The sequence below is a fragment of the Solanum dulcamara genome, chromosome 4 (genome assembly GCF_947179165.1).
Source record: "Solanum dulcamara chromosome 4, daSolDulc1.2, whole genome shotgun sequence".
NCBI classification, from domain to species: domain Eukaryota; kingdom Viridiplantae; phylum Streptophyta; class Magnoliopsida; order Solanales; family Solanaceae; genus Solanum; species Solanum dulcamara.
The window spans coordinates 24,309,984-24,323,135 of record NC_077240.1 but is presented as its reverse complement, the minus strand read 5'-3'; the positions used below and the strand labels follow the sequence as shown (position 1 = coordinate 24,323,135).

The 13,152-nt window shown below is 34.5% G+C and overlaps 1 protein-coding gene across 3 annotated transcripts; it reads right to left on the bottom strand.

Moving 5' to 3' along the window:
- Positions 1 to 1,637: 1,637 nt before the first annotated feature.
- On the bottom strand, positions 1,638 to 10,698 carry LOC129887044 (tubulin-folding cofactor A). 3 transcript variants are annotated; one of them, XM_055961990.1, is made up of 4 exons: positions 10,615 to 10,698; positions 8,589 to 8,760; positions 5,196 to 5,282; positions 1,638 to 2,046 (listed from the first exon to the last, which is right to left on the bottom strand). In XM_055961990.1, exons 2-4 carry the CDS (start codon positions 8,739 to 8,741, stop codon positions 1,945 to 1,947), a joined length of 342 nt encoding a protein of 113 aa, XP_055817965.1. In that variant the 5' UTR covers positions 8,742 to 8,760; positions 10,615 to 10,698; the 3' UTR covers positions 1,638 to 1,944. The 3 variants fall into 3 exon arrangements, with proteins under 3 accessions (XP_055817965.1, XP_055817963.1, XP_055817966.1); XM_055961988.1 differs by lacking the exon at positions 10,615 to 10,698 and adding an exon at positions 10,280 to 10,374; XM_055961991.1 differs by lacking the exons at positions 1,638 to 2,046; positions 10,615 to 10,698 and adding exons at positions 2,972 to 3,254; positions 10,280 to 10,384.
- Positions 10,699 to 13,152: the final 2,454 nt, after the last annotated feature.

The window sequence follows — 13,152 nt, the reverse complement described above, 5'->3', positions numbered from 1 at the left end:
CTATTTCAGTTTATAAAATTTATCGTGCATTTTATAATTAAAAGCAATTCAAATTAAAGATAAAAAAAATTGACAAATCGTATTTGCTGGAAAACAAATTATTGATGTTGTTCATGATAAAGTCACTAAATTGAGTAAGATGAATGTGAACCCACTCACTGAAATTTTTTTTAGTTACTTCTTTAAATTTTGCTCGTTCTTCGTGAAATATTTGGCTCCCCACTGCAAAGAGTATTCAAAATTTATACAAATAATACTAAAAAGTAAATACATATCTACTTAAGAGTTTGGTTTTATTATGAGATATAAAAAAAAACAATTAGAAAGTGATGAAATAGTATACGCACGTGAAACCAACTAAGTAAAGTGTTTTTTATTTTTAAAACCTTATAGTATCATGTATCCACGCTTTTTCACCTATATTTATTAATGTCAAATTTTTGGTAACTTTTTTTTACGTGGACACTCAAGAATAAGTGCATTTCCACGAATGAAGATGAATGCAGAATCTCAAAGTGTTTTAAAATTACATGGAGGAATATTGCCAAAAAAAATTCAAAGCTTAAAAATATTTCCAGTATGCTTACGCACTTTTTTCTGATTGATATTTTCAGGAGAAACTTATTGCAACCGTAAGTCATTTTCCACTCACTACCAAAGCGCTGTCGCACCTCTACTATTTTCGGCGTAAGGAGGTTTAGTCTTTACGAGGGCATTCCCTCTCCAGATTCAATCCCAAGAGTCTCATTTTATACGATAGGCGTTTAATTGAATAAAAGAGTTATGAAAGAAAGACAAATTTTTAGCACATTACAGCACTACAACAATATTCTTAAAATTTGTGATATTAAATATGTCATGACATTTAAATTTACTGGTTATAAAAATATGACATCAACAATAAACAAATAAATAAAATAAATAAAAAATTAAGTAGATTCCAAATATAAAGATGTCATTTTTAGAAAAAAAAAATTGTTAAATAAGAAAAAGTGCCATATATAATCAAACATATAGAGTAATTAAAAAGACAATTGTGTCTTCAAATGAAAGGTAACCAAACACCTTTAATAAAAAAGAAACCAACTTTGGGACTACTTCACCATTAACCAGAGGTCTTGGATTCGAGCACTGGAAATGGAAAAAATCTTGGTGGAGTGCCACCCCTGAATGAGCCCTATAATGCGTGATCCAAATTTAGTCAGGGCTCCACGAAATCCGGACACCATATGGAAAATAAAAAAAATAAAAACCAACTTTTCTTTATGTAAACATTTTCATCTAATAGAGTAATTCTTAAAGTTTTATGATAAATGAAAATAAGTGGAGCATGATTTTTTTTGGTTACGGAGCGCTTACCCCAAATGAGAGCCTACACGGCGTTAATTTGAATATAATCAAATTCTAATGCGGATATCAAACATCGGGCGGGAAATAAAAAAATAAAAATAAGAGGAGCATTAAAAAGGACTAATAAAAAGGCCATCAGCAAGACACGTCACGATTTAGTCAAAATGAGATGTAGTTTCACGTCCTTTAAAAGTTTTAGCGTATTTGGACGGTATGTCGAATGAACATCTCTAGTTGCTAATATACTTAATTCCAAAGAGCCAAAATCAAAAACTTTGATGAAAAAGAACCTCTTCGAAAGAATAAAGGAGTCACTTCATTGCCCGCCAGGACACACCCTAAAACACAAAAGATTCACATCATTGAAAGTGACCAAACTTAAAACATCACGAAACTCTTAGTACAACATTGATTTTGTACCCTTGGTTTAGTGATAAACACATGATATTTGATATATGATCTCTATTCCAGCGAGTTTAATATAACACAAGAATGTGTCCACACGATTGCACGACAAAAGCTCATCAGGCAGCATGAAGAGTTCTCTAGTTATAACAGTAGAGTGGCACAGTCTAATGGACAAGACGACGAGCTTTAAACTTCAGAAGATTCAAACAACTTCTCAACATCCGCTATTATGTTTCGAGCTTCTTCAAATTCAGGGCCTTGTTTTTCGTCTGTCTCCTCTAACTCAACCTGAAATAATATTCCGAAATTATAATCAGAGAAACAACTCACATGAGCTCCTGAAGTGAAACAGATGGTGGCAATAGGATGCATACTTTTAGCACAGTTAGGTTCATGCATTTTTATTAGACTAGAACTAATAAAACCTATTGGAAGTAAGTAGACTTCCAAGTATCACAATTAAAAGACTTCATAGTATTACAAGTCAGTTTTTTCCTTCTTTTTGGGTGTTCAAGAGATTTGTATCTACTAATTTTCAAGGCAAAAATTTGAGAGTTTTCCGCATTACCCATCCTGGAACCCCAACCCTCACCTTCTGACATTCATTTTCGTCTACTTTAACAAAGACGTTCTGCTGAGGTTCATTGTTTTTTGTTACTTTAAAAGGACATCCTGATAAACTTCATAATCCAAAATCAGAACAAAGAAAGCTAAGGTCAAATGCATCTTGATCTGTTTTCGCACAATCAACAAATGATCAGTTGTACCAATAATATGCCAAAACCTTCCCTTGTAACAGAGTGGTTGGACTTATTTGGTTCAAGAGTGCATATATGACCCAGTAATCTTTCACAATTCATTAGATAACACTTTGAGGACCAAGTCCTTATCAGTGAGCACATTTCTGTGCCTGCAAAGAAACGACAGCTAATCGGAAATCAAAATATGCTGCTCTCAATTTGATGGTTTTAACATTTTCCCTTGATAAAGAATAGATAGGTAAAGTCAAATCTGTAGTCAGTCTTGCAATAACAAAACAACATCTAATGCAGCTTTTTCCAACAAGTACTGGCTTTAATTTTTCTTTTCTTGTTTTTTCTAATCATTTTAGAAAGTCTTCTAGTGATTAGAATGTACAACATCACAAAATTTTATCTTTAAACTTTAGCTGCCATTTTCGCACTTGTCTAGAAAGAAAAGCCCATACGTTTCCCCAGAATTCTAGTAAGCCATCCCCCAGTGAAAAAACATTCACAAGACGATTTCACGAAATAGATTGAATCAGCTACGAAGATTACAATTTATCCAGCTAGATCAGTCAGAATTATTTAAAAAAAGACATTTTTCATAGCAGGAATAAGTCTTTTGAACTATTAGACATCATCAAAGACATCACTCGTTGAGAGAAGGTGTGTCAACTACATAATGATGATTGGGTTAATTTGATCCAGATGGTGCCACGTACTGATCCTCGAGTTGGATAGCACAGTGAAGATCTGTAGAAGATGGGAGAGAGGATTAGGCATATGAATACAAGGGCATCCAAATCTTCAACTGTTTGGATAATTCATCAGAATCAGAACAATACGCGGGGAAATGAAGCAACAGTGATCAAACCCAATTAGCTCCGGCTGTCTGGTGGACAGTTTTGCAAACAAGATGTTGAAACTCCAAGAGAAATGACCTAGCTACTGAATTAACTATGGGTCGACTTTGTCGACTTGAAAAATTTGCAGACATTGCATACTATAGACCGTGGAAATCAGGGTTGGAGTGTAGTTGTCAAAAAAAGAAATCAGGGTTGGAGTATTGAAATACAAAATATCCTTATTTGGAATCTACTACATAGGTGGAAGGATGGAAAAAGAAGTGCAATAACATCCAGTCAGCAGTATTGATCAGTGACAAAAAGAGGTCTCGTTGAAGTACAGTGGCAACAAACCCATGGCTCATGAAAGAGGTGATGTGCACGTGTATGGTCACCAGATATTTCAAATTTAAATCTAATCTCAGAAGCTGGGGACCAAAAAATTTATAGACAACCACTCAGTTAATAGTCCAGCCCATTCCCTATAGTAATAACTGGGATATGGAAACGAAGCTCAAGAGAGGAAAACATGAGAAGCCCAGTAATAGCCCGACTTCAAGTGAAATGGTCCATCTGGTTTTTAATTGGAAAAGAGACCCAATTTTATATCAGGGAAGCCATGCCTACAGCTCATAAAGAGAGTTTTCTAGAATCTAGACACAATGAAGATCAAGATCTGAGCTGCTTGGTTTGGCAGTTTGTTTCTTTCACTCTGAGCTGAAGAGGTCTAGGAATCGAGATTCGAGACGGTTCCAACTTTAGTGAATTAGTAAATGTCACAAGTGTATTATTACAAATGCTAAGAGACCAATAGGTAGATAGATATAGAGGTTTCAGTGAGTAAATGAAGCTCTGCTAATGCAAACGTAGAGTTGGAGCAGATAGGACTTGTCTTTAGCTTCAAAGCTCTTCAGATAAGTTTCTATTACCATGGTATGGGGGTTAGGAACACATACAAGAGGAGAATTTGACGCATCAAACATTAAGGTGCCAAACGCGGTTCGCAAAAATATTATGAAGAGGAATTGAGGTTCTATATGGAGGGTTTCAATAGAACTAAGGTTTTCTTTTGAAGAACTGAAAAGGCATATGACGCAGAAACACACACACACACTCTCTCTCTAAGCAATTGGGGTTCCATATGAAGGGTTCTTAAGGGGAAGCTCAGATTTTCTTCAAAACAAAATGAACATAGATGGAGCAAAAACAATCAGCTTCTCATCAGGAGATACCCAGATAAGAAAATGAGCTAAAGAAGCTAGAATTTCAGAAACTAAGGCCACAGGTGACACAATGGGAAGAAAGAAAAACAACCAACTAATTAAAGTTTCTTGTCTGATAAGTGAGGAATACATTAAATCATGGAAAAGGAGGATGCTAAAGATGCTTACTTGACAAAAACGAATGATAATATCTTCTACTTTATTGAAGTTTAGAAACAAAGAGTGGTCTTATCGAATTGTAATCTGAATAAAAGAGTATAGATGGCTGCACCATGCACTAGGAAAGAGGTCACTGTCAATATTTGGGACAAGAAAGGAACCATATGAAAGGTCTGACAAGGAAGCGCTATATCTCCAGTTATAGAAGGGCCTCCATGGGAAACAAGTTGATCTCCACAACTTGCAAAGAACTTAACAGCATTATTAGCAAGAAAACTGCTCTTTGCCATATACCCTAAGACAAAGCACATTTTAAAGAGCCTTAACGTACTGCACTCAATATTTCCCTAGTTATTCATTTTTTTCTTTTTCAGTGAGGGCCGGGGGGGGGGGGGCAGTTTGAGAGGTGGGAAGTCCTGAAGTATAGAAGGCATTAAATGAAGCACTAATAGCATATTACACAATACCAAAGTTCCTTTAAGATCCTCTAGTGCTCCTTCCAGGCGCTTGCGACAATCAGGGACCATCATTCTGGATTCAGCCAGCACATTTTCCTGCAGAACACACATAATAAAACAAGGCAAACAGGTAAGACAAGGATATTAAGGCCTCATTTGTTTTCATTATGATTAAGACGTTTGAATTTGAATGCACATATGAAAAGATATTGTCTCTAGATATTTGAATGATAAGACTGCTTTTCTTTCAATATTTGAATGTGCATAATTTATTTATTTGTTAACATAACAAATATACAATTCAAATAAAATAAAATCACTATTCCATTAAAAAAATGAAACGTTTATGAACGCTAGTGATGGTGGTGATGGTTGGTGTTAGCGGCTAGTAATGTTGTGCTGATAGTTGTGATGGTGGAGGTGGTTGGTGTTGTTGTGACTAGTGTGATGGTGGCGGTTGATAGTGGTGGTGGTGGTGGTGGTTGTGATGGTGAAAATGGTTGAAATTAGTAGTTGGCGGTATTGATGGCAATGGCTGAAGACTGTGTGATGGTTGGCGATGTGTTGGTGATAGTTGGCAGCAGTGCTAGGCTGCTAGTTGTGATGGTGGAGGTGGTTAGTAGTAGAGACTGGCCGCATTGGTGGTAGTGGTTTATAGTGGTGGTGGAGGTGGCGCCAACAGTGACAGTGATAGTGGTGGCAGTGGATATTATTATAATGATGAGGTGGTAGGTGTGGTAGCAATTGATAATAGTGGTTGGCGGTGGTCGCGATTGCCAGTGGTGGTTGTGATAACAGAGGTGGTTGGTGGTAGTAGCCGATGGTTGGCGACGATAATGGTGGCGGTGATTGTGATGGTAGAGGTGGTTAGTGATTGCGAGTAATGGTGAAATTATTCACACAAAAATACCTCTTAGGGGTCGTTTGGTAAAATACTTTAGAAAACATAATGCATGCATTAGCTTTGTGTATTACTATTAACTTGTTAAGTACACTTTTTCAACCTATGTATAACTAATGTCATTTGGTATTATGTTATATATAACTAATGCATGGCAAACCATGGTATTAGCAATGCATGAGTTTTTAATGCATGCAACAACATAGTTAAAGACACAATTGCCCTTTAAAACCTTTCCCACATTCTTTCCACCGTATTTGTGGAGGGTGTTTTGTAAACAAATATTTTTTAAATTTTTTTTATGTAATGTATGTTATTTTTAATACACCAAACCAAATAGTGTATAAGAAATAATCTCAGCATAATTAATACAAGCATTACTGATACACCCTATTCAGCATTATTCTAATATACCCTACCAAAACTATCCCTTGATGACATTAAGACTTTATTCAAGATCTAAATGATTAAGACTTATTCAAATCAAATGAGTGCTTGAATCTTAATGTAAACAAATGCACTTAATGGCCTAAGGTCTGAACCATTCAAATTCAGATCTATATTAGGTGCAAACAAATGAGGCCAGTGCAATCCGCAATGCAACAATCACCAAGTGCTTAAATGTCAGAACTATGCAAAATATAGTTGCTACAACTTATAATGACATTTACTGGACAGATTCAGGTGTCGACTGGTTAAATGCATGTATATACCATACAAAAATCCCTTTAGGTCTAGTCTAGAAAACACTCACATGTTGTTGGTTAGCTCTAGTTAAATTTGCATATGATGATTGATGACATCCAAGCTTCTACGAAGCTAATGCTTAGAAAAACTAAGAAGAAAAGAAAGGTTATTATTTCTACTAGATCAGTTATATTTATTGGACAAAATGATACAAGGAGGTTGTTTAAAATATATACAATCACCTACCAAACCCAGAATCAAGATGAAAACAAAAAAGGAATAGGCAATGTTTCTTTCACTTGAGTAAATTTTCCACAATAATCTATTTACTCATAGTTGACACTACATCTCAAGTAACTCCCTTTCTCACTTAGTGATACCTCTCCTCCTTGTTAGACAAATTTTCTTAGGGGTCGTTAGGTAGAGTGCATTAGAAGAAACAATGCATGCATTAGCTTTGTGTATTAGGCTATTAGCAGTATTTTTTTTTGTACACTTTTTCAGCCTATGTATAACTATTGATTGCATTAGTTATACACTCTATTGTGTATTGAGGTGTGTATTACTAATACATTGAAATCCATGGTAAAAGAAATGCAAGGGATTTTAATGCATACACTAGCATGGTTAAAGATCCAATTGCCCCTCAAAACCCATTTTACATATTTTCCACCATATTTGTGAAGAGTATATTTGTAAATAATTTTAAAAAAAAAATTATGCAATTCATGCTATTTTTAATACACCAAACCAAACAATGCATAAGAAATAGTTTCTGCATAATTAATACAAGCATAACTAATACAAGCATTACTAATACACTCTATTTAGTATTATTCTTGTACACCCTACCAAACGACCCCTTAATGTATAATCAATTAGTGGTAAGGTTTGTGTCCACATCACCCTCCCTAGACCCCACTTGTGGATTACACTGGGTATGTTGCTGTTCTAAAATCCAAAATAAATTTCTTTCACATGATATCAATTTTTTCACTCAAGCCACATATCAAAAATTTTACAAGACACAGTGAATGTGAATTTTGTGATCTCCAATAGTTGAATTTTATAAGTTAAAGTTAAACATAGTGCTATCAAAGGCGAAAAGCGCAAAAAAGCTCTAAGGTTTGCTGGAGCTTTAACCACAAAGTGCAAAGAAAGCGTGGGCTTTAATGAAAAAAGGCGCAAAGGGACAAAAAAATTCAAATATCTATGTTTAGTCCAAGACTAATGATAATAAACATGAATGACAAATATATGACCAAAGAAATTGAAAAAAAAACTATGATAAAGTGAATTATCAATTGTTTAGTGTCACTTCTTTAGAAGAGGCTCATTGGGAAGGAAAAGCTTGCCTTCGAACCTTGTTGACGACACTAAAGCGCACATAAAGCGAGGCGAAGCGCTCAACACGTTTTGAGCCTCGCTTCAGGGCTTAAGCGCACTTAAAGCGCGCCTTTGACTACACAGGTTAAACATATCTATTTATCTTGTGTGTCTGTGGAGGCTGGGAAAAACTACACTTGAGTAATTCAATTTAAACTCTACCTGCCTAGTCAAAACCATTAACCCACTTTTGTTATGCAATGCAAAAGCAGAATAAGTTCTTTTCCAAGTTAGGGATCTAAATGTCCCAATGTCCTCCATTAGTTACACCAACGTGGGGAGTAAACAGTAAGGGAAAGGCAAATGCCGGATGAAGTGCAAAGTTGTTGGATCATGCACTAACACAAAATTGAATTATTAACACATAATAAAATTAAATTCAAAAAAAAAGTAGAAAAAGAAGAAGAAGACGACGACGACAAAGGAACCTGTTGTTTGAGGTCATAGGGATCGGCACCTTTCTCCTTCATATCAGCAGTCTTAGCAGCTTCTCTCTCAACCTCTTTCTCATAGGAATGGAGCTCCTTCAGTATGCGTTTGCAAGTAGATGTCTTGATTTTCAGATTTCTGATTGTAGCCATTGTCAGTGCTCGATAGAATCTGTAAAGAAAGATGCTAATGTGTGAATTTTTTAGAAGGCTTATTAAAAGGGTTTGTGCAAGGGCTTTGGGAACACAAAAACATTACCATATTGGCGAATAGGAGATCTTTGGTTGGATGATTGGCTTGTTACAATAATTATATTGCATCATTCTTTAGTATATGTTCTGTCTTAATTGTTATTTAAATTAAATTTTAGGAAAATCAAACACTTATACTTTCATATCATAAAATTTTACATAAAAAAGTTGACAAAGTTCCCTTTCTCTTGGCACATGTTAACAAAACTTCTTGGCGCACACTAGTGATGAAACTTAGTACGCCATTGCTGGAATGGCTAGAGGCCAGCGGAGGAAAACAATGAACATAATTCAACTCTAGGATGTTAATCTGGCTAAGGTGAAGCAGAGGATACCACAGAAGAAAGAAATTGCAGCCCCAATGGCAACAAAGGAAAGATCCCAGAAACTGAGCCTACTATGTCCCAGCAAACCATGGCGATGAGTGCACAAAGTGGAGCATTGGTTACCCCTCCGAATACAATTAGTGCAAAGGAGAATAGACAATCATCAGCTCCAAGGAAAGTGACTGCCCCGATCTCATATCCAGTGGTGGGGGTACCAATAGAACAGCTAAAAGAAGCAGCTGGAATGCAAAGGAGGCTAGACATGACACATGCAGCATTGTGGACAAGCCATGGGTAAACTTATCTGATGGAAACATAATGACCTAAAAAGATGTGGATCTACAATTTGGTGGCCCAGTTATCAAAGATGTGGATCTATAATTTGATGGCCCAGTTATCAAAGATGGTATCAAAGTAGTGCAACTGGAGAAAGATGAAATGGATTAAAAAAACTGAGCATTGGAAGGCAGCAATGCTATTGTATGTTATTGGAGACTCCCCAACCATTGTTAAAATAACCAGATTCATTAGCAACCAAAGTTCCTTAGCTCATAAGCCTAAAATCTATTATCACAATGATGGGTACTTGATACTCAATTTTCATAGGATTGGTGATAGAGATGATATAGAAGCTTGTTCAATAATCAAGTGTTCAAAGATATCACGTCAAAGAATTTTTCATTCAAACATCAAAATGTACAGCTAAAATGATTTTCAGGACAATATCAAAATGAAATATATGCAGATTATATTATAATAAGACCAAGACTAATTTCTTCAACCCAGAATAGACAGTGATCCATCCAACAAACCTTACATTTCAGTAACACTTTCCTATCCCAGTCAAACTTCCAGAACATGTATACACAATAGAAGCTCGCATTGCAACATAAAGATCAACATTAGCCATGCTGCATTAAAATTACTATGAAGGAACATTCATACAACAAAAGATTTCATTGAGCACACAATAACATGAAGAACCAGTGCCGTACATTCCTTAATTGAATAAGATCAGTTGTAACAAAGAAAAAACCCAAGCAAATGAATAAAAATCATATTTTCTGCAGTTCAAAACTCTCTGTGTGGCATACTCAAAATCCAATAACATACGCAGTTAAGTTTCGATTCTGCTATCGTTCCATGCCAAAGGATTGCTTTAACTTAGGTGCTGACAATTTTCAACTCATGCCATATGACCAACCAGTCCACGATCTAGACTACAGAAAACATACTTCTAATAACGCTTGGATCGAATGAAATCATCTCTCAAGCAATTTGTCGAACACATTGCAGGCGGAACTTTAATCAAACATTTTTGTACCGGTTAGACAATTGAATTAGCCCATTTACTGGAAATTATAGTTCAATAAAGCACAGATATATCTCAATCAGCCAATTGAGGGGAGAGAGAGAACAAAATTCAAGAGAAGAGAGAGCGTCTGTACCAGGTGTTCGCTGGACTAGTGTACTGCGGTGGTGGTACAGTGAGGACATTTTGGAGTACGTAGAGAACCCTATAATAACCTGGCCTAAAATGTCGTTGAATTATTGAAAATGATATAAAAATATTTTTTATTTATTTATTTGGCTTAAAATGCATTAAACATACATTTTTAGGTCCAAAACTGACATTTTTTTAATAGAAAAAGACATTTTAGGCCCAATAGATAGATAAAGGGCATTTTGTAACATTTTCAATAGTTCGAGGCATTTTAAGCTCTTTCAATAGAATTTTAATTAAATAATTTGAATAATTTTTTTAAACACGTGACGGTAATCTATTTGTTACAATTTAATTATTTAAAATTAATTATAAATCAAACACTTGGCGGCCATCTATTGGCTATAATTTAATTATTTAAAAATAATTATAAATCAAAATTTATTTAACAGAATTTTAATTAAATAATTTGAATAATTTTTTTAAACACGTGACGGTCATCTATTGGTTATAATTTAATTATTTAAAATTAATTATAAATTAAAATTTATTTAACATAATTTTAAATAATTAATTTGAATAACTTTTTTAAACATGTGGCGGCCATCTATTGGTTACAATTTAATTATTTAAAGATCAAAATTTATTTTAATAGAATTTTAATTAAATAATTTTAATAATTTTTTTAAACACGTGACATCTATCTATTGGTTACAATTTAATTATTTAAAATTAATTATAAATCAAAATTTATTTAAAATAATTTTTTTAATCACGTGGTGGCCATCTATTAGTTACAATTTAATTATTTAAAATTAATTATAAATCAAAATCTATTGAGCCTAAAATGTCTTTTTTTCGTTAAAGAAAATGTCATTTTTGGACCTAAAGATGGATGTCAAGTGCATTTTAGGCCCGATTGATGGATGAGGGGCATTTTTGTACTATTTTTAATAATTCAAGGGCATTTTAGGCTTTTTTCCATAACTTGTATTACAAAATGTGTAGGGGAGTTTGGGTTGTTAGCTAGGTGTTTAGAGTTGTGCGAGTATTAATAGTAATGTAAGAATTAGTTATGAGTAAATTTATTATATGTATAGAATAATATATAGATTGGTTGCATAAAATAATACATAGATTCACTTATAATTTATATAGTATTAGTTATAAGAGCTTTTAAAATTTCAATCAAACGTCGTATTAATTGTATACATGAATAATTTATTTTCTATCTACCTACCAAACGTCGTATAAGTTATACGAAAATTAATACATAGATAAAACTTACTTCTTATCTAGTTATCAAATGACATGGCCAATTAAATAAGTAAAAATATATACTTCTCATGCCTAACCTCATTCCCGCGCCTTAAACAATAACACATCTTTGCCTAAGTGACAGGAGAATTGATTTTGTAGTTCACTAATCTAATCTCGATCAACTGAATTTTTTTTATTGTGAAGACTTAAATTTGAAATCTCTAATTAATAATAGAGGAATTTCAATTATCTCACTGCAACTGATTAGCTTGTCTTAATTGAAAATTTTTGATTTGGGTATTTCCTATACACATTAAAACTTCTTCGCAATAGCCCTCAATGGTATCATAATGCATAATACACAAAGTGCCCTTGAACTTGGTTCCATCTGGTGTTTATGTCCTCTAATTTTGGGTGTGCACAAGTAAGCAATTAAACTTGAATAAAGTTGATCAAGTAGACACACGCATTCTACTTGGCATCCTATGTGGCAATTTGTGTCCTATGTGGCGTCCTACATAACGATTTTGTGTCCTATGTAGCGTCATACGTGTATTATACCACGTAGAACACGTGTGTCTACTTGTTCAATTTAATAAAATTTAAGTACTTACTTTTGCACACTCAAAGTTCGAGGGTTGGAGGGCATATATTTCCATTGAAGCCAAATTGAAGGGCATATTTTTGAATTATAGACATGTATAAGCCTAGTAGGTTATAATTAGGGCATAATGCATAAATAGGGCTCTTAACTTGATTTCAAATTATAACCTTGACTTGTAACTTTGTCAGTGCACAAGTAGGCATTTTAAGTATCCAACACTTAAATAAAAAAACTCGAATATTGTAGCTAAAAAGCGTGATATGCAAACGCTTCGACATGGATTAGTGAGTCAGTCAGTGGCTGCCAACTAATTAAAATAAATACATGTAGGCTTTAGAATTAAAAAATAAATTATAATATAAAATATGGTGAAACGCCAGTCATGGAGCTCGGAGCTCATTGGGACTCAAAAAATATGTTTGGAGCTGTTGTGGTATTGAGATCAGGTGATGCTAAGTCTCATTAGGTGTTGTTGTTGGAGTTTGGAGTGGTGTGAAGCCTTACTGGTTCGTGGTGTGTCTTGTAGTGGATGATCGATGGCGGTCTTGTTGAAATTTGGTTTGTGAGCATAGGCTTCTCATTGATTGGCTATTTGCGATAGAGATCTGGTGGTCATGGTGGTGGTTCAGTTGGAAAAAGAAGGGGAAAGAGTGAAATGAAAGGGTGATTTAGGTGGCG

Coding starts and splice junctions, on each gene's coding strand:
- LOC129887044 (XM_055961990.1), bottom strand. CDS start 8,741: ATGGCTACAATCAGAAATCTGAAAATCAAGACATCTACTTGCAAACGC. Junction 5,283..8,588: donor CCTATGACCTCAAACAACAG/GTTCCTTTGTCG, acceptor TGTGTTCTGCAG/GAAAATGTGCTGGCTGAATC. Junction 2,047..5,195: donor AGGATCTTAAAGGAACTTTG/GTATTGTGTAAT, acceptor ATATTATTTCAG/GTTGAGTTAGAGGAGACAGA.